General features: G+C 46.1%; 1 protein-coding gene across 1 annotated transcript in view; it reads left to right on the top strand.

Annotated features, from left to right (window-relative positions):
* The window catches only part of SEL1L3 (SEL1L family member 3), a 109,978-nt gene that overhangs the window by 53,089 nt on the left and 31,660 nt on the right, over positions 1-25,229 (top strand). Inside the window, exons 10-14 of the mRNA XM_018049349.1 lie at positions 7,911-8,122; positions 9,617-9,796; positions 18,516-18,635; positions 20,680-20,820; positions 25,122-25,184. Of these exons, the coding sequence (XP_017904838.1) occupies positions 7,911-8,122; positions 9,617-9,796; positions 18,516-18,635; positions 20,680-20,820; positions 25,122-25,184 (716 nt within the window). The remainder of the gene's footprint in view (positions 1-7,910; positions 8,123-9,616; positions 9,797-18,515; positions 18,636-20,679; positions 20,821-25,121; positions 25,185-25,229) is intronic.

Genomic DNA, 25,229 nt, shown 5'->3' with positions numbered 1-25,229 from the left:
CCTGTGATCATGTATGGATGTGAGAGTTAGACTGTGAAGAAGGCTGAGCGCCGAAGAAGTGATGCTTTTGAACTGTGGTGTTGAAGAAGACTCTTGAGAGTCCCTTGGACTGCAAGGAGATCCAACCAGTCCATTCTGAAGGAGATCAGCCCTGGGATTCCTTTGGAAGGACTGATGCTAAAGCTGAAAGTCCAGTACTTTGGCCACCTGATGCGAAGAGTTGACTCATTGGAAAAGACTTGATGCTGGGAGGGATTGAGGGCAGGAGGAGAAGGGGACGACCGAGGATGAGATGGCTGGATGGCATCGCTGACTCGATGGACGTGAGTCTGGGTGAACTCCGGGAGTTGGTGATGGACAGGGAGGCCTGGCGTGCTGCGATTCATGGGGTCGCAAAGAGTTGGACACGACTGAGTGACTGAACTGAACTGAGCTTGGGAAGATTCCCCTGGAGAAGGGAATGGCAACCTACTCCAGTGCTCTTGTCTGGAGAATTCCATGGACAAAGGAGCCTGGCAGGCTACAGTCCATGGGGTTGCAGTGTCAGACATGACTGAGCGACTAACACTTCTTGTATACTCCTTTAGACCACAATTCCCCACCCCGCCCCCTGGTGGCCACCATTCTACTTTCTTTGCCCATGCATTTGATTCTTCAAGACCACATATGAGTGGAATCATTTAGTATTTGTCCTTGTGTGACTGGCTCATCTCACTTAACATAGAGTCCTCAAGGTTTGCTCATGCTGTGTCAGAATATCCTTCCTGTTTAGGGCTGAATAATATTCTATTGCATGTCTAGATCACATTTTGTTTATTCATTCATCTGTGGATGGACACTTGGCTTGCTTCCCCCAACCCAAGTGCACTATTTTAAATAGTGCTGCTTTGAATGTAATATACAAGTATCTCTTGAGGACTTGGCTTTCAATCCTTTAGGCTGTATACTGAGAGGTGGGCTTGCTGGATCATATGATGATTCTACATTTAATCTTTTGAGGAACCATTATCCTATTTTCCATAAGGGCTGCACGATCTTACAATCCTGTCAACAGTGTACAAGGGTTCCAATTTTTCCACGTTCTCACCAACGCTTGTGATTCTCTGGGGTTTTGATGGTAGCCATTTTCATAGGTGTGAGGTATAATTTGTAATTTATTTGCTAGGGTAAGTCTAGTTTCATAGGAATGAAGAATGCAATACTCTCATAAAGTGATGGTGTCTATGAAAGAGATCCATGGACAGAAAGGTAACTTATGGACCTGAGACAGAGTCGCGCACATAAAGCTCATCTCATCCGCCTTGAGACACACGTCCTTGATCCTCTGTGTGTCTCCATTACTTGCTTGACTGCAAGCTCGTCCAGGGTGATGCGAGAGGTGTAAGTATCCAACTGACACTTCCAATTACTTCGCAGTGTCTGCAATGATGCTGGACATAGGTTAGCTGCTTAGCTATCAGTCCTTCTTCCATATGACCTGATGTAGTGCATTTCTGCACCACTCCCCACAAAGAACACATCTCCGCCAGCTGTGCTTCTCAGCTTGCCTGCCTTGCAAGAAGCCTTCAAGTTCCAACTCAAACAGCCTCTTCGCATCATCGTTCCTGTCCCCTTAGGCAGTCCGCGCCATCTCCCCCACCCTCCTTGCCATTGTGTAGGTATTCCCTTATCAGTACCCATCTTTACCAAGTTACAATGTTGATTTACCTGTCTAGTTCCACAGCAGCACTCAGATGTCTTCAAATCTAGGCTTTCTTTGAAGACCCTCCGTATTTGTTGAATCATTAAACGCACTCCAAATTAATAAGTGATCTCATTGTAAGTACTGAAAACATCTTTTGGGGATATGAGAGAACAGGGAGTTTGAATTCCAGGAGATGCAAGTTCAAAGCCAAGCCATTATAGCAATCCAGACTGATGGAGTCTATGGCTTATTTGCCTTTTCTCTACACTTTTCTGATTTCTCTCACACATTTTTAGTCTGCTTCCCCCTCAGGAGGTGACATCCTGGCTCTGAAAACACTGTCCTGTTTCCCATGTCAGGCAGAATGCTGTCTCCCAACTCTTGCCTGTCAGCACAAGTAGACCAGAATCCTTCTTAGACTATGCACACGCACTGCAAAAGAATACCCAAAATACAGCCCTCGGGGTTCTTGCCTCCATATATCTGTAACCTCATTGCTGAGGTAATACAGGTGCCTGGATATGAAACTGCCCGAAGGTTCATGCAGACCCAACTTGGCACCCCTGTACTGAGAACCTCCAAGCATGGTGCTGGGCCCTGGGGCGACTGTAATGAGAAGCATAGACCGACCCACACACTGCTGTCTGCCAAGTGCCAGGGGGTGTGGAGGTGGGAGTCTTCTTACATGGTAACAGCTGATGTGCTAACCTGATATAAAATGCAGCTGTCCCCGCTGGTAGTTCCCCCTCTGAAGCAGCACAGGACTTGTTCCTCACCTCCCGGCGTCAGCATGCCTTTGAGTTACAGATGGCAGTGCTCCTGGGGCACCCGGCTGCGATGCATACAGATGTAGCAGTCAACCCTTCCCGCTGACGGCGTTCCTGGGCCTCTGCTCTGCATCCTCTTTCCGTCATGTGGTCCAAGAATGCTCCCGTGCCACTCTGTCCTGAAGTCCAGGCTCTGGGGGACATCCGACCAAGACCCCATGTTCAAGACTTCAGGGGGACCATTCTAATTGGCCAACCTCTGTGCTGTTTCCTGGGGAAGCTCCAATTCTCTGGAAAATGGCTCTTGTAAGAGCATGGAATCACCTATTAGCTGTTTCTAATGCTAGGCTGGTAGTATTTCAGTACGCACACCTTTTCATCCTTGAAGAGCTGGCTGCTTCTTTTACTCTCCTCTCACACCTTTCTTGACGGAAACCTTTGAATTCAGAAACCCTTTGAATGGGGCTCTGGAATCAGGGAAGAGAGATGGTGGGGACTGGCTGGTAAGAGGCTTCCGGAATGGCAGAGCCAGGTGAGGGCTCTGGGTCAGAAAAGTGCTCATGGTGGGAAGGAGTGAGGAAGGACATAAAGGCCTAGGTGCAGGGGACTCCGCGGCAGGGACGGCCAGGGAAGCGAGACAGGTGAGCGGCCAGCACGCCCTCCAGACACATGCCCCGAGGCCAGAACTGGTGACTCCCTTTCTTCTTTTCGTGCCAGACTGGGCACCCCTGAGCCCGTGAGAGCTGGTGACTGTGGCTACAGAGAGGCAGAGTTCTGCCTCAGGGGGTCCTCAGTGGTCCTCAGGGGGAGGCCGGGGTTGAGGCTGGGCTCCCATCCTGGGGCTGACGCCATTTGCATTGTTCCTGCAGGACCACTGCCTGGCTCCTGCCCCAGGCTTCAGAGAGTGGAGTAGGAGACAAGGTTCCTCTTCACAATATGCAGAGGGGTGCTGGCTGCACTGATGTCACTCTAGCGTGTTTCTGAAAGGGAAAGTGTTAGTTGCTCAGTCGTGTCTGACTCTTTGCAACCCCAGGGACTGTAGGCCCTCAGACTCCTCGGTCCATGGGGATTCTCCAGGCAAGAATACTGGAGTGGGTTGCCATTCCCTTCTCCAGGGGATCTTCTCAACCCAGGGATGAAACCCGCATCTCCCACCTGGCGGGCAGATTCTTTACTGTCTGAGCTACCAGGGAAGCCCCCAACTCTTCATATTTTTGCAGTGTTTGTTTGGAGACTAAAATGCAGAGCATGAAAAGGGTAGAAACACAATGGTGTTATTTAGCAATTCCAGGATGCCCTGGAATTTAAGAGCTATGCTTGCTGTTTTTCATTAAAGGGCCCCTATCTTATTTTTTTAATTCAAGGAAGTATACATTATAGTTTTTAAAGAATATGCACAGAGAAAGAGACAAAAAGGAGGGAGTGGGGAGAAGAGGAGGGAGGAAGAGAAATGACGTGTATAAAGTCAGAAAATCTACACAGGACAGAAAAGTACAAATAGTTTATTTTGGGGAGAGAAATAAGCCACCTCTTTGAGCCTCAGGAACCCTCTGGGGCTCATCAGATGCAAATGCAAATGAGAGATGTGCTATTAAAAAAAAAAAAAAACTAGTAAAACTTGGTGAAGATCTTTCCTTTTCTGGTTAAATGATATTTTCTCCTTCCATGTTTTTCCCCTGTTTTCAAACCTCTCTGGATACATTATACCTTTCGGAAGGTTGAAACCAAAAATGACTTTCTTAATGTGCCTTTTCCCCCCTCACAAGGAATAAATAAGCCTGCTTTTTTCTCCCAAATTTTCCATCAGATGTGGCTTCAGCTCCTTCAGTAGGCAGCTACCTTCTCGCTTTCTGCTTTTTGCTTCTTTTAATGATGAGCCCACAAATGGTGACCTTATGGTATTGCTGGAAAAAAGAAAAAAGAGCAAAATAAACAATACTGTGCTCCTGGGAAGAGAGTGAGAGTTAATTAACGGTGGTGGTGCCTTTTGTTTCCTTAGCCTCTCGTGTAGGAAGAAAGAAAAATGGGAAAATGGCTCCACTTCTATTTTGTTTGTTTGTTTTTCATTACTCCATTAATCTCCATAAACAAGGCATGTTTTTTAGTTACAGATCCACTAGAAAAAAAATGCATATGCTAAACCAGATGGGTGAAATTAACAGTCTCATTAAATGTATTTTTAGATAGCCAGTTTTACAATATCACCAGTGACATCAGAGCTTTGATTTTGTGCCACATTTGAAATGCAAACCTTAAAAAATGTGCAAAATGAGCAGTTTTCCTTCAGAAGTATTATTATTTTATTATTATATCCACAAGGGCAGAAAACTGTCTTGATTCTTTTGTAGAGAAAGTACCGATTGGTAATGTTTGGGGGGAGTTAAGCATTTTAATAGGTAAAAGAAATAATGAAGGCTTTTCCACCTGCCTTCATTTCAGTCTGCAAATTTTGTGTGTGTGTGTGTGTGTGTGTGTGTGTGTGTGTGTGTGTGTATTTGCTGAGGATTGGAACTTTGTGAAGTTTCTCCCTCCTGATTGTTATTCTCCAGCAATCCGTGCTTCTGGGACAATCCTGCTAATAATTTCTGGGGTTCTGTGCCAGATGTCAGCAGGGCAAGTGTTTCATTTGGAGCTTCATTTAGTTTGGAGTCTCTTCTCTCCTTTGAGTCCCCAAAGCCTATGTCCGTGGGTACTCAGGCAAAACTCATCATCTTAGTTACGTGTTTGGCAAAGCAGGTAAGGCCAGAATGAATCGTTAACAAAATGGTAATATTGCTTTTCTCTGAGTGTGCACAAAGGGGCATTGGAGATGAGCATGTATTTAAAAGTAAATATAAGAGCAAGTAGGGGTAGGGTTTATTTTGCAGCTCCAGCTGAGTGCTGCAGTACGCACTGAATCTCTGCAGTAGGTTCTCACCCTGTCTAATGGTTGGATGGGATGGAATTCTCTCAACTCTGCAGAGGGAAAATTCAAAAGAAGAGCCCCAGACTCCTGGTGGAAAAGGGGGTTATTATTCAGATCCATCCCAACAGATGAGCAGAGGAAAATGTTCAAGGATGTTCATTGGCATGTTGTTGGTTATAGCCAAACCACTGGAAGCAACCCAAGAGGCTAAAAATAGAGAACTGGTTGGAAGAACAGCACTGCTATAAAATGCAAAACTATTAAAAGTTTGGGAAGAAGAATAAGCTTCGGACTGCTGAGGACAGGTATTTGTGGTATGCTGTCAATTTCAAAAGAAAGTCGACAGATGAGCACAGGGAACTAGACTTCATATCTGCAATAACCTACAATGGAAGAGAATCTGAATAAGAATATGCATGAGTCGTTTTGTTCTACAGCTGATACTAACACAATGTTAAACTAATTTCAATAAAAATATTCATAAGGGGAAAAAGTTGGGAGTTTGAATCTATAGGAGCTTTTCAGAAGGAAAATATGTATGTATATAGGCAGATAGATGTGTAATGAATTACTTGTGCTGAGGAAAAGTCTAGAAGTACGTACACCAAACTTTCAATAGTTTTCCTTCACAATTAAAGAATGACTGGGAGAGAGGGGACTTTTTATTTTATATAAATCTACATTGTTTGAGTCTTTTTTTTTTTAATAACAAACAGCTATTTCTTTAGGAGTTAAAAAAAATACAGAAAGATGAGCAAAGTCCGTTTGTTCAGTGAGGTGATTCTTTCAGCACTTACCTCTTGGCACGGAGAGAGTAAAAGCAGATCCAAGGTGCGGCCTCTGAACAAGCTGAGGAGGGTGAGGGTGAGGCGTTTCAGGAGCCAGGAGACAGGACTACCTTAGCGCTGAGGGGAGGTGGTGGGCGGGTAGCTTTCCCACAGCTTAGCCAGTGAAGGCACGTGCCTCCCTGACAGGGGCAGTCAGCTGCCTATGTGCTCAAAGGGATAGGCACCAGCTCATAATCAATAGCATGGGGCTCACAGTTTCATCCGTTGGATTCCGCTGGCTTCTGTGATGCCAAGGCAGAGGCATCAACCTCTGCCAATGACCTCCCCTTCAATCCAATCTCAGATCCTCCAGAGAGAGGTTTCCCACGTTGGAAACTTATCTCTGTTCATGCCTTTTGTGAAATTTTTGTGAAAGTCGCTCAGCCATGTCTGTTTGCAACCCCATGGACTATATAGTCAATGGAATTCTCCAAGCCAGAATACTGGAGTGGGTGGCCTTTCCCTTCTCCAGGGGATCTTCCCAGCCCAGGGGTCGAACCCAGGTCTCCCACATTGCTTTGAAGGAGTGCTGATAGAATGAGTCTCTCGTTGCCTCCTGGAAGTTGTTAGTAACATTTTAATGTGGGATAGATTGAAGAAGCTCAAAGAAAACTGTTGGACGTAATACTTAAGGGAGAAAATTATCGCTTTAAATAAGTTGACTGTATCTCTTTAAATGGAAATAGTACCTGTGCAATCCTATGTGGCTTTTTGTAACATAGCATCTAGTAGATACACAGAGTAGAACTGTAAACATTTGCTGGCTGATTAATAAACGAGAGATGAATAATGTAGATAGACTTTAAAGGACTGTGACAGATTATAAGGCCTTACAACTTGCCCGTTGGGACTTAGTTTATCAATTTATGGGAGGATTAGGTGAAAGGAAGTGCCATAGCTTAAAGCGATTGTATAGGGAGGTCTCTACCCATGGCAGTAAGGTACTTATTAAGACACCTGGTTGCCTATTATCAGGAAGAAGCTGGAGCGCAGTGAATAGGACTCTTTTTCTGTGACCTACCAAGCTGGCTTCTAAGCTTGGCTCAGCCATTTGCCAGCTTTTGTAACTTAAGACAAGTTAGTTGACTTCTGTAGACTTCAATCTCCTCATCCGAAAAATTAAGACCCTAATAATAGTACCTCCTAAAATTGTTTGAATTACATGATATAATTTGCATAAGGCACTCAACCCAGTATTGGGCATTTCATAAGCCTTCAATAAAATTTGACATTCTTTTTGTTGTATTTAGAAACCCACAAGGAAAACCGGAGGCAAAAGATGATAAGAAGGCATCTCAAAATAAGATTCTTGTGCTCAACTTTTTACAGAAGCACCTAGGATCTATTTCTGAGATAAAACACACTCTCCTTCAGAGTTTTAGAGGGAAAAAAAAATCTCTCTGGCAGTTTCGATGGTCCTAACTTGGTGTGAGTTACACTGAGTAGATTATTCTCTTGAGGCGTTCTCTCAGCTATAGAAAGCACATCCTTTCCCCCAGGATACTAGGCTGTCATTTAGTGCCAAAGGAAAAGCTATTTACAGAATGACACTCCGGCATCCCCAACGGGTTTGATTTACTTCCCCGGAAGGTGGTATATCTCAAGGCACTGCAGGACCAGCAATATTAATAACTCAGGTGATTTAATTGGCTCTTCCCAATTCTTTTTAAAGCCATGTCGATCCCATGGTAGTTAATTGTGTGTGCTGTGAATTGTGTTATTTACAGTGCCGAGGAACCAAAATGAATCTGTGTTAGACATCGGTGGGCGGATATTCGAGAAGGCTGTAAAGAGACTCTCCAGTGTTGATGGCCTTCACCAAATTAGCTCCATTGTCCCCTTTCTGATGGATGCCAGCTGCTGTGGATACCATAAAGCATCCTACTACCTCGCAGTCTTTTATGAAACTGGATTAACTGTACCTCGGGATCAGCTGCAGGTAGAGTATTTCATGCGTCGCAGGAATATCCGTCACCTAGATTGTATTTGCAGGGTAAGGCCCTCATGCCCGAGGTGGAACTGGACATGTTCATGCTCCCTGGAGTCCTTTAAAATCTTTACACTCAAGAAAAACAGCTTAGGGCTGTGTTAAATACAGGATCTTCTGCTGGCAGTGAGTGAAGAAGTGCACTTTATCCGTTTCTGGACACAGCATGGGGATACGATTGATATACTAAGGAATAGTTTGTGCAGGGCTTATCAAACTCCTAGTCCTTCAAGAACAGGTGCCTCTTACCCAATTCTTGTAACTATTCTGGCTGTGGGCCCATCATTCCATATGACTTTTTAGCTTAGTGGAATCATTTAGACCTCTAAGCAAACAGTTGTCACATTCAGCCTTCTACCACTAAAACAGGAGAAGGAAATGGCAATCCACTCCAGTATTCTTGCCTGGAGAATTCCATGGACAGAAGAGCCTGGAGGGCTACAGTCTATGGGGTGACAAAGCGTCAGACACGACTGAGTGAATTGCTCACATTAAAACAAAAGCCATACTAGACTGTTTTGTTTATGGTGTTGAATCCAAGTTTCTTATGCAACTTGCTTAACATCCGGAGTTGCATTTTTATAAGTGCTGCTAAATAATCCCTGATCACATAGTTTTTGTATTTGCACCCAGGATTGTTTATCCTGGATTTGAAGAGACTCAGACTGTTCACACCCTCCCAGGTGGCTCCACGTTTCTTTCACTTGATTTCTTTGTGTGCGCCTCTGGCTGTAGCAGCTCATGACTGATGGCATGCTTTCCTAAGTCCCTGAGGCAGTCCCCATCGAGGTGTATAGAGGGGAAGACTTGAGCCCTGTTTCTGCCACAAAACGACTGCTTGACCAAAGGCATATGACTTCAACTTTCTGAGCCTCTGTTTCCTTAACTCTGAAATGAGGTGGTTGGACCAGTCTATCTCTAAGGACACTACCATTCTGAGAATGTGAGGTTGGAACGCAGCCCACCATTCAGAACCTCTGACCACAGATGATGTAGCTGAAGTGGGCCAGCATCCTTAGAACAGTTGGTGGATACACGGAGAGATGCTGTGAGATAAGTCAGGGGAAGACCCTGTCTTCACTGCGAGAAGAACAAAGGGATTTTCAGCTATTAGACAGTAAGGACAGATAATCACGAGAAAGCTCTTGTGACTTTTCTGAAGTTTTTTGTGTTTTTTGTTTTGTTTTTTGGCCATGCAGTGTGGCACACAGGATCTTAGTTCCCCAACCAGGGATAGAGCCCATGCAACCTGCTTTGGGAGTACAGAGTCTTAACCACTGGACCACCAGGGAAGTCCTATCTAAAGTTTTTCTTAAAAGGTGTATTAACTTCTTTCCAGAATGACTAAGTTCATATAATAGGGGTGGGTCCAGATGACCTTTCTGTGTTAGAATTTCACCACCCTTTTCTGTAATCTTGTGAACACTGTCCGTTTCTTTCTAACAGGGCATGTTGTACAGTTTGGTTGGAGGCCAGGGCAGTGAGAGACTGTCTTCGATGAATCTTGGGTACAAGCATTACCAGGGTATTGATAACTACCCCCTGGACTGGGAGTTGTCCTATGCCTACTACAGCAACATCGCCACCAAGACACCTCTTGACCAGCACACACTACAAGGAGATCAGGTACAAGAGAGAAATGGGTGGGAGTGGTTATGGCCCTGCTTGCTAGGGCTTCCTGAGCAATTTTATGAAGTATCTGCCTCAGCGGCTGGTTTATTCACTGGCCTTCAGAGTGCAAGCATAATCCCATGCAGAGAGAAGCCCTCTCATAATCTCTAATTCATATTTCCTCACTGTGCTCTCAGGCTGAATGCAGGGACCACCCTACATCTGTGCGTGAAGAGCTTTTCATGAGTGGGAAGACTGGTATGGGGAGGGGAGACAGCCCTGGACAGACTTTGATTTTGAAAACCATGTGCACCAGAAAGAGAGACATTTTGTCTTGGTTCCAAAATCATGTGACTTGGCAGGATCTGGAGATGTCAGGGGAGATTGAGTCAAATTAAGCGGGAGCAGTTTAGCCAAGGGCTGCTATCAACACATCACAAGCAGCAGAGTTGCAGAGTCTACATATAAGAAAGCTCCATCCCTCCCTATGTTCCTGCTGCCCAGCACCTCGAGAAGCGTCTGCCCGTCACAGGAGCCACAGGGCTCCAGGTGACTGACAGCAGGCAGTCCATCCTGGATTAAGGACTGGATGAGGGGCACTGACTCCAGCCTCTCGTTTTGCAGGCTCACCTATCTTTTTGACTCGTTAGGCAAAGAAATCAGTGGCTAATATCTGCCTTCAAAACATGGTGTGTTACACTGGACCAACTGATGGTTTGTTTCAGGAACTGCGAATGAAAGGCTATAGGTAAAGGTGACGCGTGCATGCACCATCTGTTCGGTCGCGTCCGACTCTTTGCGACCGTATGGACTGTAGCCCGCCAGGCTCCCCTGTGCATGGGATTCTCCAGGCAAGAGCGTCGCAGTGGGTTGCCATGCCCTCCTCCAGGGGATCTTCTTGACCGAGGGATCAAACCCATATCTCTTTACATCCCCTGCACAGGCAGGCAGGTTCTTTACCACCAGTGCCACCGGGGAAGCCCAAGTGAAGGTGACGGTGTAAGAATAAAAAGAAAGCTGCCTTGAAATGATGTAGATTTGCATCCAGCAGGAGTAGACTGTGACGTGGTTGGCCTCTCGGCTTGTATTTTTCATAGCCTTTAAGCTAGTTAAGTTGAGAAATGCGAGTAGACTGTACCAGGAGTTGACGATGTTTTTCTATATAAGGCCAGACAGTAAATATTTTAAGCTCTGATTTTATAGTCACTATTTCAGCTACTCAGCTTCTGCCAAAGATAGTATCTAAACCACTGGGGTGCCTGGGTTTGTGCAACCAGGGGCAGTAGGTTGCTGCATGGTCAGATTTGGCTCTGGTCAAAGCCATAAGCTCTTGATTTTCACCTTATGCTTGGTGAGCCTGGGGGATGGGTCAGGATTGTGGAATCTTAGACAGAGCAGGCTAACTGGGAACCAGACCACTTACTGTTCCCCATGCTGCTCCTGTATTACATTTAGAAACCCCCAGTGCAGGAAACGTGTGCTTCGATGATTGGGAATGAATGGTTTCTGGAAAAGAAACCTGCAGTGGCCACTGCAGAGTTATGAAATAAATGACTCAGAGATACATGTTGTCAGTGAACATTAAACATGAATCAAGCTATAAAGCACCCAAAGGCTGTCTGTATAGACATTCTAATTCCTTTAGAAGATAATGATTTCTCCTGAATAGACTTGTATTCTCTCAGCATACATAGGCTATGGGCAAAATTTGACCTCAGTTTGACAGGAATGTTTTAATTTATTCATTTATAAAGTTTTTAAAGAATTATTCTGGAAACACATTCATAAAAACATTAGACCACCAAATAACATTGTTATTGTTCTGCTAAGCTTCAATGTGTTAATAATGTCCTGTACGTATACACTTTTAGGAATTCTAATGCAGCATAAATGAGCAAGGGGAGATGGTATGTTGCTAACAAGCTCCTTTTCTTTTGAAGATTTGGCCCATGAAGTGTTATGATTATGAAAGAAAATGTTTAATTGGTCAGAACCAGAGAAGATGAATAGAGAAGATCCATCTTGCAGCTGGAAAGTCATATGATTAAGAATCATAGATACGAATTATACAGTCAGTTGTATCATAGCTCATTTTCTCAAGAGTGTGTAATTAATGGCTTCTTGAGAATTTTAGCAGGTGTCATACGTCAATTTAAATATCCTTTTGTTGAGAGATTTATTAATTCACTGGCAGCACACAACAAGGGGCTTCTCAGGTGCCACAGTGGTAAAGGATCCTCCTGCTCATGCAGGAGACACAAGAGACAAGGGTTCAGTCCCTGGGTCGGGAGGATCCCTGGAGAAGGAAATGGCAACCCACCCCAGGATCCATGCCTGGAAAACTCCATGGACAGAGGAGCCCGGCAGGCCACAGTCCATGGGGCCACAGAGAGTCAGGCGTGACCGAGCACACCCACACACAGCACATAAAAAATGAAGAGATCTGGAAAGCCAGACCTCTAAGTAACAAACCAGAGATCCATCAGTGACTTCGTTCTTGATTCTTGTTCCATTTTCTATGTAACTTGTGGTTCCCATCACTTCTGTGTTAGCAATCTCTCTTCATGTCACTCATATATGATTTAGAGGGACTCTACTTCAGGTCAAAGAGAAAGAAGACACTAATTGCTTTTTGGCTTGTTTTTGTGGCTTAATCACAAATGAGTTCCTATCATCCATTTCGCCCTTCAGAATGTGCTCTTCTGAAAGGTTTGGTCCTCAGCCTTTTGTGTCTACACCTTCTAGAGGGGTCTCACACATCCCCCCCTCCACATACGATGACACAAAAATCTGACTCTCAGGCTGAGCTCTTTCTTACAAACCCCCATCTGCAAAAATAACCTATCACAAAGGCAACACACTCTTTCCTCCTCTCCATTCCCCCCAAACTCCTCAACCCATGACACCCCTGTCCATGCCAGGAACTGGGGAGTCATCTTCAATCCCCCCATCACCCTACCTGGGGTTATAATCCCCCCATCATCCTAGCTGGGGTTATAATCCCCCCATCATCCTAGCTGGGGTTATAATCCCCAGCAGCTTTACACGCCAACTTCTCTCTGCTCCCACTCCCATCCAGTATACAGCCGCAGCCTACAACTGTCCTTTACATCTCTCCACTGAGCAACTATGATGGCCTCCCTTTATGGACTGAGTATGGCATGAATTGACTGCTAAGTCCATAGATTGAAGCCCTCCCACCCAGTACCTCAGCACAGGGCCCTACATTAAGGAGACAGAACCTTTGCAGAGAGGAAAACGTTCAGTCATGAGTAGCCCTCATCTAGCATGACTGGTATCCTTACAAGAAGAGGAGGTTAGGATGAAACAGAGGGGGACCATGCGACAACACATAGGGAAAAGGGGCCTCAGAAGGAACTAGACCAGGACTTCCCTGGCAGACTCCGAGCTGCCAATGCGGAGGGCTTGGGGCTGATCCCTGTCCAGGAACGAAGATCCCACATGCCGCGTGGCCAGAACAAACGAAGGAACGACACCTGCCAGCCTCTTGATCATGGACTGCCAGCCCCCAGAAGCACGAGGAAGTTGGTTTCCGTGGTTTAAGCCGCGCCATCTGTGGCTTTTTGTTATGGCAGCAGCTCCGGCAAATACATTTGCCCCCTAACTGGCCTTTCTGTCACCAGTTTTGTCCCTTTCCGTGTTCTTCCCATGGAGGCCAGAGGGGGCTGACGACAGGAGAGGTTCTCAACCTGGCTGCACCTCAGAGTCTCGTGGGGGATCAGAGAACACCTCTGCACTGGCTCCACCCCGCAGTCTCATCAAATTGACAGGGCGGGGTCCAGGCGTATAGTATGGGTATATACGTCTACGCGCATGTGTGTATTTAAAACTTCTTCAGATGGTAGTAACGTGCAGTCAGGGCTGAGAAATACTGACCCGGAAGCACCAAGTCCAGCTCATCGCTTGGCACAGGAGTCGATCCTTGATCAGGTTTCTCTCTGCTTCTCCTGTCTCAGCTCTCAGCAGTCCCTACTTGGCTGGCCCACTCTGGAGATGCCAAGCTTTCGGTCACATCAGGCTGTCCATACCTCCTGACCCTGCCAGGTTTCCTCTGCCTGGCTTGCTTTCTCTATGCCCACCCCTCCTTTTCCCATCTGCTGACCCTTCCTCCTCCTGGAACACTGGGCTCAGACATCACCTTCTCCTTAGATGTCCCCTTTGCCCTGCACCTGGGCACCCAGGCACATCCGTGCCCTCACTCAATGATGGGTGCTGAGTACAGGATCTGAGGACTGGCTGTACCAGTAGACTGGGAGCCCCCCAAGACAAACACTTTGTCTGTTCACGTTGGTGATCCCGATGCCCAGCACTGTGCTTGAAATTTAGATGGCACTCACTGTTGACTGACAGGATGGAATGCAGAGTAACCAGAAATGGACACAAAATGATAGCAGTGTTTTGTTGACTCTCTGGTACTTTTTCATGTGACCAGTGATCATTGTCGACAGCAAGCACCTAGGCACTTGGCTTTCAACTCTGCCTCCCTTGCAGTCGACACCCCTTCTCCCTATTTGGGGAATCTTGCTTCTGTGTCTACATTTTTGCACTTGATATTCCTCCATTCTTACTTTTAAAATCCCTAAAATGTTAAATGTCAACAAAGAACACTTAGATTCCCCGCATTGGAAGCCAAACATTGTAGCTGATTTTAAACACCCTAAGATCTGGGTTCCTCCCGGTGGCTCCTCCAGACCCTGAAGGAAGTGGTGGTTTAGGTGTAGACTCAAATTGCCCTGCTGCTGAGTTCCCGGGAGTGCTGGCTGAACCATTCTATTTCACGACTTCAGAGAACATAGATGCTCTGGGAAATGGGGGCCCACTAAGAGTATTTGCTTCCCAGGTTCAAACTCCACGAAGTCCTTCACCCTCCTTACCCCTCCCTGATCTCTGCTCCGTCCTGCCTGTCTAGTGATTAATGGCAGACAGCTGGCATGATGTAGCCTGCAGGTGAGCAGAGAGAAAGGTGGCAAAGCCTATGAAGAGTCTAGGGACAGTGTGGAGACTTCTCTGATGCTGGGTCCAAGGACGTATGAAGATTGCAGAGTCTCTGGACACCGGACCTCCTCTCACCTGGTCAGCAGGTCTTAACCCTGCAGTATAGGCTGTGAACTGCTCATCCTAGAGGCCTTGATTTTATAACACAGCAACAAAAAGAACCCTTCCCCGACAGAAGCTACAGAAGATCCCAGAACTGGTCAGTCTGGGACTCTGGACTCCTGCCAGCATCTCCCTAGCTCTGTCCCCAACACTCACCTCCACCGGTCTTTCTCCACACCATAGCTTCATCCAGGATCGGTCACTTTCCCATCTGAAGCATCATTTCTTGTTCTCAAAATGTTTGATGGATGAACAGTCCGACACTGCCCCCTTTTAGGGATTGTTCTTTCTTCAGATGTCTTTGTAGATGGTTGACTTTCACAGAGGGCCTGGGTGTGTGGCTCTGACTGGTGCTGGTTGCCACTGTGGGGACCCCAGAGCTGTAAAGATGTGACCACCAGCCTGGGTGCGGCAGGCAGTTGAGGTGTAGCTTCAAGGCCAGTTTGCCTGGATTCAGGTCCCAGGTCTGCTGTTCATAGCGTGTGAAATCTTGGATAATTCCACCCACTTCTCTGTCTCTGCAGTTTTTCACTAGTAAAGACTGCCATGACACATTCCACCTCACAGAGTCAATAGCGTGAATAAATTAATTCATCTGATGTGTGCTGAGTGGAGCCCAACACACAACACGATGCTCTCAGATGTTTCCAGCCCTGACACTCCCTCCTCAGATCTGTCCCTTCCATCTTCAAAAGCATCAAACTCTCAGAAATTCATCCCCACAATGTAAGGCTCTGAGCTGTACAAAACTGCAAACACCAACAGGAGGGCTGATATTCTAAACTGCTGTCAGCCTTTCACATGTTAGAATGAGTTCAGGACCTAAAACATGAGTTGCCGCTCCAGAGGGCTTCCCGTGTACCAGACGCCCTGCTACGATCTTCACAAGCAATCGCATTGAGTCCCCCTGCAACTCTGCGAGGCCAGTACAGGCATTGTTTCCATTTTACAAACGGGGCAGCTGAGACTCGGAGAAGCCAAAGAACTTGCCCAAAGTCAAACAACAAGCAGGTAGTAGAGCCTACATTTGAACCCTGAGTGTTTGTAACTCTTTTGAAGTGAAGTCGCTCAGTCGTGTCCAACTCTTTGCGACTCCATGGACTGTAGCCCATCAAGCTCCTCCATGGGATTCTCCAGGCAAGAATGCTGGAGTGGGTTGCCATTTCCTTCTCCAGGGGACTTTTGCACTTTTAAAAATAATGGCTAGTAGGTAGAGTGCTTTTGATATAGAAGATACCATGCTACACTTCATTTTTATTGATGCAGAAGCTAAGACTCAGATCAATAAAGTCAGTGGCCCAAGGCCTACAGGTAGTTAGTGGCGAGTTAGAATTCATATCCCCTGGGGGTGATGTGAAAGATCTGATGTCACCACCGTGACACTACTAGATGGAATTCGTTATGTATAAAGGGAGAAGATGAACAAGCCCCTATCTGCTTTCTCCCAGAGGCATAAGTCCTTCACAGGGTGGTGAGGCTGGGTGAGGACTATCTCACGGCCAGCTGTCCTGGGTCTGATTCATTAGTTTGAAGAACTTGGGTAAGTTGCTTAACCTTTCTGGGCCTCATTTTCCACATGTGTGAAGTGGGGATATTGACAGGGACTGTCTTATGAGGTTGCAAAGATTCAGCGAGTCAATCTGGACCAAGCAATTGGTCCCCACACACAGTCCTTGTTGGTGATTATGGTATGTTATCTCCGCCAGAGAGTGGCAGAAATACCTAAGAGTATAAATTCTTGCAGCATAGAAACTCTGTCTTCATGTGCTATGTCTTTCATTCAAATATCATAACAAAGTTAAGAAGGAAAAAGCAAAATAAGAAAAAGAAGAAAATCAATCCCAAATCAAATATCCAACTCCCTAGTTGACAAAAAAACCCTTATGGCTGAGAATTATATTATTTGAGCAGCCTGAGCTTCTGCCCAATTCCAGGCTCATTGCAGATGACAGAGTATCTCCTGGAATTTGACCTGAAGCGCCTACTTATTGGCCTTGCAGTTAGCGAAGAATGAGATAGAGACCAGTGCCCAGACAGGACTCCAGGGCCTTCCTGCTAGAAGGCGACATTGCTGGGGAGTCTCTCAGAGCCTGTTATTGGAGACAGGTCAACCTGGCTTCCAAGGCCTGCTCTACAACATGACCTTGAGCTCACGGTTTTACCCTGTGAGCCTCAGTTCTTTGCCTATAAATTGAGCACAGTGATATTTGGGTTTCAGTCCTATAATGAGGATTAAGTGAAAAAAATGTTTGTTAACCACCCTGTACATGGTTTCAGTCAAAGGTGGCAGCATCATTATTCTGCTTGTTGCTATTTGCTGGGTGGTATGTCAAGGTTAGACACCCAACAGGAACTGATACCTGTTGTGTTCTGAGTCCTAGCTCTGTCCCCAAGTCTGCCCTCTACTGCCCCTAAAAGGGACCTCTGGTTGCATGTGGCCACAGTGGATGATGGGGCTGCAGGCTAGAGCTTGTGCATCTGAGTCCTTTTCTCTCTCTCTCTTTTTAATTTTATATTGGAGCATAGTTGATTAACAATGTTGTGATAGTTTCAGGTGAACAGCAAAGGGACTCAGCCATACATATACATGTACCCATTCTCCCCCAAACTCCCCTCCTATCCAGGCTCCCATATAACACTGAGCAGAGTTCTCTGTGCTATATAGTAGGACTTTGTTGGTTATCCATTTTAAATACAGCAGTGTGTACATGTCTAAGTCCTTCCCTTCGCTGACAAACAGAGGATCAGAAGGGAAATCAGGCTAAGCTTTTTGTTCTCTAAAGCTGTTTGTTCTTTCTCCCAGCCTCATCCAGAACCAATTTTTTTACCATCTGCTTGTGGCCTTGAAGCCCTTCCCAGGCCCTCTGGCATTAGATAGAGTTCATCATGTATTAAATATAAGGGGAAACTGTGAAACAACAAGACTGTTTTTTGGATAAAGAGCCAAAATTTATACATAAAAATGAGCCTTATTTTCTTCAAAGGAGGCAGATACCTGGGAGGCTGTTTGCAAATCTGAAGCATTTTGTGAACTTTCCCCTTGGGTTCCTCCTTAGAACCTCGGGTGCATCCTTGTGCATATACTCAAAAAGTTAATATGCCCTTTTCTTTTCAGACCAGATTTCATTTTTGGAAATAGCCAAAAGATATTGGAGGCTGAGCCTGCTAAATAAAAAGGGCTAGTCATGCAGGATAATAATAAAACATAATAATAAGATTATATTTAAAATTCATTGATTTACCTTTTTTGACGCCTTGTATAATCTGGCCCTAAAACTGATGGCACAGAGGTGGACTTCTGAACTAGCTTGACCAAAGGAAGAGAAAGTGGAGTAAGTTTCATCTTCCCAAGGCAAATGCTTTGATAGGAACAAAAATGCCCATTTAGATGCAAGGCGTGTGATCTACTCATTTAAAAAGAATGTGCTCTTATGGCATTGTGGACACACCTCATATTTCCATTATTTGTGAGTTTTTACTTGAATAATTGCTGGTTTAAGAATAATGGCATGTCTTTTGCATGCCCAAATTATTTGGATATTTTCATTCTCCCTTCTCCCCTTCCTTTCTTCCTCTCTCCCTCCCTCCCTTCTTATATTCCTTCCTTCCCTTTTAGGCATATGTTGAAACGATTAGACTGAAAGATGATGAAATACTCAAGGTACAAACCAAAGAAGATGGAGATGTCTTTATGTGGCTGAAGCATGAAGCTACTCGAGGCAATGCGGCAGCTCAGGTAACAGCGTGGTCCGCTGTCTTGGACACTGTCTCAGCCCTGATGCACCAGGACACGCTGTGATGACAAGATCTCCCAATCCCAGTGACTTAACATAGCACCAGTGTATTGCTGTTCACACTACTGGGGGTGCCGGCAGGGGCTGTGCGCTCATAGTTCTTCAGGAGCCCAAGCTAACAGAGGAGTCTCCAAAATGTGCTTCCAAAGCCATTGCCTCAGGGCCACCCTGTGACATGTCACAGCTGGCTCCTGACGCTTCTGCTCAGATGGGGCACTTCGCACATTTCATCGGCCAGAGCAAGTCAGTTGGTCATTCTTTTTAAATAATTTGATTTCTGTCTTTGTTTCTGGTTCTGTTGGGTCTTTGTTGCTGCACGGGCTTTTCTCTAGTTGCTGAGCATGAGGGCTACTCTCTAGCTGCGGTGTGCGTGCTTCTTGTTGCCATGGCTTCTCGTTGCTGAGCCTGGGCTTTAGGGCACGCGGGCTTCAGTAGTGGTGGCGCAGGGCCTTTGTTACTTGGCATGTGGGATCTTATGGGCTCAGGGATTGAACCTGTGTCTCCTGCATTGGCAGGCAGATTCTTTACCACTGAGCCACCAAGGAGGCCCAGTTGATCACTCTTGACATTGAGTGTAGTCAGATCTGCACCCGTTGGAGAGAGAGTCACAGGATTTATGAACAGTCCCAAGACCCCATCAGACATTCTAGTGCATCAGATATAATGATATAAATCATTTATATAGGGCAGTTCTTCAGGGTCTTTGTTTACCTTTGGCCATTTATCTGGTTTCTTTTTTCGTACTTGACCTACCCTAGGACACTCCCCTGTGTGTGTGACTGTTTCCAAGATGGATTGAGGCCTATGGGGTGGCCTTGGCATCACATATTATGGGGTGGTACCTCCTCCTTTTGATCCCCAAGGAGCTTTCTGCACATGTGTAGTGTCTCTCTTGCCCCAAGAATAGGAAATATATGACCTCGTGATCCTTTACTCAAACAGGGTTTAGCCCCTCTCTTCCTGCCTTGTCTGTTATCTTAAGGTGTCCTCAGGAGACAAAGCCTGGCGATTTACCCTGTTTCTATTGTTATTTCTGTTTCAGTATGCAGATAGGAGGCTGGTTGTAAATATCTAACCAGGAGCCCACCTACCTCCTGTCTCAGGAAATGCAAACAGGAGGCCAGCTGTAAATGCCTAGCCTGGAGCCCATCTATCTCCTGCCTCACAGGGAGATGCCCTGACGGCCACAGATGTGCGCAGGCAGGCACGCCTCACACTGGGCCCAGAAGACAGACAGTGACTCCCAAAGGGGAGGGCATTTCGAGAGAGGAGACAGTACGGTTGTTGATCCATCAGCTCTGACCTGGGTATAGTACATTCATTCACATACACACACCCACATCCCCCTGACACACATCATTGTGTTAATAACTTGTATTTAACCCAGTACACCTTTAGGGCTCTGGTCCCCAGTAGAAAGACAGCATGTGTCCACCTAAGTCTCGGTTCTCAATATAAAAACATTTTAAACTAGGTTTGCCTTACCCTCTTTAAAAATCTCGTATGTTACGTATTACAGCTTCCCAGGTGGCTCAGTGGGTAAAGAATCCTCCTGTGATGCAGGAGGGTGAAGGGTGAAGGGTAAAGTCGCTCAGTCATGTCCGACTCTTTGCGATCCCATGGACTGTAGTCTAGTAGGCTTCTCTGTCCATGGGAATTTCCAGGCAAGAGTACTAGAGTGGGTTGCCATTTCCTTTCTCCAAGGGATCTTCCTGACCCAGGGATCGAACTCAGGTCTCCTGCATTGCAGGCAGACTCAGGTTCAATCCCTGCGTCAGGAAGATCCCCTGGAGGAAGGCATGACAACCCACTCCAATATGTTTGCCTGGAGAAGCCCATGGACAGAGGAGCTTGGTGGACTACAGTCATAGGGTCATGAAGAGTTGGACACAATTGAGCCACTAAGCGCACGTGTGCACATACACACACATATATGTTAAGCATTTCACAGGAAAGTCATTGTTTTAAATTGCTATTGTCTTAAAGCAACGGTTGGCCCAGATGCTGTTCTGGGGCCAGCAAGGCGTGGCCAAGAACCCGGAAGCGGCTATCGAGTGGTATGCCAAGGGTGCCCTGGAGACTGAGGACCCCGCATTAATATACGACTACGCCATTGTGTTATTCAAGGTAAGAATCACTCAGTTTGTGCTGAGGTTGCAAAATTCCTATCAGGTTTCCTGAGCAGTTTGATGTAGGCGTGCAGGCAAACAGGGAGCCTGTAACCCAAGAACCTTGGAATCTGCTTCTGTCAGGCTGGATGGAAAGGGGTATTTGCTGAAAAGGCAGAGTCAGAAACAGTTCCCTGGTCTTGTTTTTAATCATTAGTCTCAGGTTTGGCACCTGGATTCTCTTTGCTTTTGCAAACACTGTGGCATTCTGGAGGAGACACCCCATATTTTACAGATTGGTACATTGCTGGCAGCCCCCAAAGGTGCTGCAATTCTCTTATCAGGCAGAGCTATCGCTGAATTACAGCTGAGATGAAGTGCGTATTTGGCTGGATCCCAACAGTCTCTCTGATCAAAACAAAGATCTTGGTTTTAAGCCAACAGGAGAGCAGGGGAATGGGTGAGAAGATCATTAGCCCAGGAGACAGAAGATGGAGTTCAAATCCCTCCTCTGCAACCAGCAGCTGCATCCTTGGACTTATCTGACCTCATCAGTTCAGTTCAGTCGCTCAGTCGTGTCCGACCCTTTGCGACCCCATGAATCGCAGCACGCCAGGCCTCCCTGTCCATCACCAGCTCCCGGAGTTCACTCAGACTCACGTCCATCGAGTCAGTGATGCCATCCAGCCATCTCATCCTCGGTCGTCCCCTTCTCCTCCTGCCCCCAATCCCTCCCAGCATCAAAGTCTTTTCCAATGAGTCAACTCTTTGCATGAGGTGGCCAAAGTACTGGAGTTTCAGCTTCAGCATCAGTCCTTCAGGGCTGATCTCCTTTAGGATGGATTGGTTGGATCTCCTTGCAGTCCAAGGGACTCTTAAGAGTCTTCTCCAACACCACAGTTCAAAAGCATCAATTCTTCGGCACTCAGCTTTCTTCACAGTCCAACTCTCGCATTCATACATGACTACTGGGAAAACCATAGCCTTGACTAGACGGACATTATGGGACACTGCTAATGACCACAGGTTGAGTGGAAGAACCTAAAGAAGGGACCCCAAGAACTCAAAATGCTTTATGGAGTAACAATAGTTTACTTCGATTGATGCAATGCTTATTACCTGATGTACATTCAGTCTGCAAGACAACCTTGCAAAGGTAGCTACCATGGTATATGATGATCTCTGTTTATGTGTGTGCTAAGAGAAGCTAAGAAAGGATTTGTAACTTACCGAAGGGTTTCCCAGATGGTGTTAGTGGTAAAGAACTAGCCTGCCAATCCAGGAGCCTTAAGAGACATGGTTTCAATCCCTGGGTTGGGAAGATCTCCTGGAGAAGGGCATGGGAACCCACTCCAGTATTCTTGCCTAAGGAGCCCCATAGCCAGAGGAGCCTGGCAGGCTACAGTCCATGGGGTTGCAAAGAGCTGGACACTACTGAAGCAACATAGCACGCACGTACACGTACAAGATTGTACAGCTGGTACATTTCAGACCTGGGATTGGGATCCAGGCAGTCTGGCTTCAAAGTCTGTGCTCTTCACCCCTGAACACAGAGACATCAATTCATCCACCTTGGAAAAGTAAAAAGCTGTTAGCTCTACTAAGGAAAACCTTGGTGGCTATGTCCAGGCCCGAAGGAGGCAGCTGCCCACAGACAGCAAGTGGGCTGTCAAACAAGGACTTGGATGCACATGGCCGGGCTCATCTCCAGAACCACAGTTGTGGTCGCTCACTGATTAACAACCATGACTCTTGCTACATCTCCAGCCCTCCAAGTCTTAAAACCTATTGGTTGTTATGGTTTCCAAGTTTAGAGCCCAGACTTTTTCTTTGTAGTTGTTAAACCAACATAGAAGTGGTCTGACTCTTAGCCATATGCCAATGCATTTGCGTATTTATGTAATACACACACATTCAGGGCTGACAAAACGCCAGGCTCTGCACTAGATGGAGGGACGTATGGATGCCTGAGCCACGTTTCTGACCTCAGACACTCATGGGGAAGACAGGACTGAGACAGGTGCAGAGGAGAGGCACCGGTCCCCTGGAGCTGGGGCTGGTCATTGCCCGGAGTGCAGAGAAGATAAAGCATGACTCAGGCATCATTTCTGCCTACCAGGGAGCTTGAAATCTAGGGGGAGAGCCAAAGATATAAATATATGACATGGGAGGTGACAAAATGTTTCTTCAGGGTCTGATTTCTGAAAACTGAAAGTTTTTTTGGTTTTCCTACATTCTAAGTTATCTCTGAGTGGGGAGTAAGAAAACCCATTATCAACATCTCGAGAAAGATTTTTACCTCTGGCCAAAGGTGTCTTGAAGTGTTTTCAGTGTAAAAAAACCCCCATATAAAAAATGAACTTTCCAAACAGGAAGAAGGGCAGTGTGCACTCGGCTTATTGTTTTGTGTGGATATTTGGCTTATTGTGTTCAAAAATGGTGCCACGATGATGGTTGTAGTTTTTCCAAGACAGTCGAGTCAATCCCGTTTTACATACACCTGAGCATGGAGCTTGGACTTTCACTGCAGCTACCGTCCTCCGTGAATTCAGCCAATGGACAGTCACTGAGCGTCTGCTATGCATCAGGACTTTGTGTGTTTCTTCTGACAGCTTCCAGTGCTACTCAGACTTGTGCAGAGTATATAGTCTTCGTGCAAGAAACCATCCCACTTCTGATTATGTAATTACACTGGGAAATCCCTGATCTAGAAATGAGAGTATCTTGAGTTCTGTTTGCAGATCTAACTAAGAGGCTTTGGGTTAGTCAGCCCCTATGGGCCCCAGTTTTATTTCTTCCAAACAAAGAAGCTGGAGAAGATAAACTTTGAGTGCATCCAGGTTCTAACGTCCTGTCATCCTGATGGTTCTGATCCTTTCTGCAAAGTACAAAAAGGTTGTCTCACTGCCCCGTCTAGTTATTCCAAATAGCCTTCATGTCCTTTTCTCTTTCCTCTTCCTCTAATTAAACGAAGTAATGGTCCACTTCTGAAAAATAGTTTCATCTTGCATCCTGCTTCAGCCCATTGGCTTTTATTAAATAGGTAAGTTAAAGGCGAGTAGAAACTCAGTGTATGTAATTTAACCTTTATTGGATCCACCGTTTTACTTTGGGTCCCGGAACTCTAAGGACAGATTCTGCAGCTTGTTGTTTTTGTATTCTGTAAGGAGATTGTGAATCATTTTACTTTCTCAGCATGGAAATGACAATATACAGGAGAAAATACAGCATGGCAGTTATAAACCTGAACTCTGGAGCCTGGGTTCAAATCCTGCCTCTGTTCCTCATTCCCTGTGTGCCTCTGGGTTGGTTTCTCAGATGACAATGATAGCAGCACCACGGCTAGGGTCGGGAGGATTAGACATGGCAGGAGAGCTCCTGGCCCAGCGTAATTAACGTAGGAATGTTTGCTAGTGCTGTCTTCATTACTAGAGCTGAGTATTTAAATAGCGTTAATAGTTGTAGTCATTGCAAAGCCCTCTGACGTTATATCGCATGTGATGAAGGGGTCAAAGACAGGCTCTAAGTGAGCTTGGAAGCATCAGGGTTTTCATCCAGCTCTTCTCACCTGCCCTCTTCGTGGTCAGAGCCACGTCGAGAGAGCCCTCAGCGACTCCTCCTATCCTGCCCTTGGACCCACCATTTTCCCACATGGTCCCACGGACACCCCAGAGTGGTCCCATGAAGTTCTGCTCTTCTGACAAGAACCCCAAAGCCATTTCTCTCGTGATCCACAAACCACGTCTGCTGGAAAAACTTGATTTTGCTGGAGGGAGCTTGTCAGTTGTCAGTGTCTGAAGGAACTGATTCTAAGGGATCCTGTCTCTTTCACCACTGACCTTCCAGCTGTTTCTGAAGCCACAGAGGTCCACCTTGGGGACTCCCACATGGAACTGGGATAACTGAGTTGTCCCAGCCTGGTAAGTCTTGACTGTCCGACACAGATCAAGTGCTTTATCTGACTCACACGTTAGGTGATCCCCAGAAAAACACAACCAGAATGACCAGACTCATTTAACCTTGTTCAAGGCTTCTCCCAACTGCACCAGTGGATTGACGAGAGTGTGATTCACCTGATGATCAAATGGGGAATTTTGTGTGATGCTAAATAGGAAGGGGAGGGTTGTTGTCACTGTTCTACAAATATACCCAAAATGATGATGATGACGTAATAGCTCTGCATATGGAAATCTTCTTTGGCAGGCAGGGCCTGGGCTTCTGTTGGATCTTCTGTTGAACACTGGCGGATCGGTGTGATGGTTTTGCGTGCATTCTCTGTTTATTATTTTTTTGTGATCATTGCTGTTTATTGTTGTTTAGGGTCAAGGAGTGAAAAAGAACAGACGGCTTGCCTTAGAGCTGATGAAGAAAGCAGCTTCCAAGGTAACACTTGTGCATATTGTCGGAGGGAAGCCTTTGCCTACACAC

The sequence above is a fragment of the Capra hircus genome, chromosome 6 (assembly GCF_001704415.2).
Source record: "Capra hircus breed San Clemente chromosome 6, ASM170441v1, whole genome shotgun sequence".
Lineage (NCBI taxonomy): Eukaryota > Metazoa > Chordata > Mammalia > Artiodactyla > Bovidae > Capra > Capra hircus.
The sequence above is the reverse complement of the archived record's forward strand: the minus strand, read 5'-3'. Positions and strand labels throughout refer to the sequence as shown.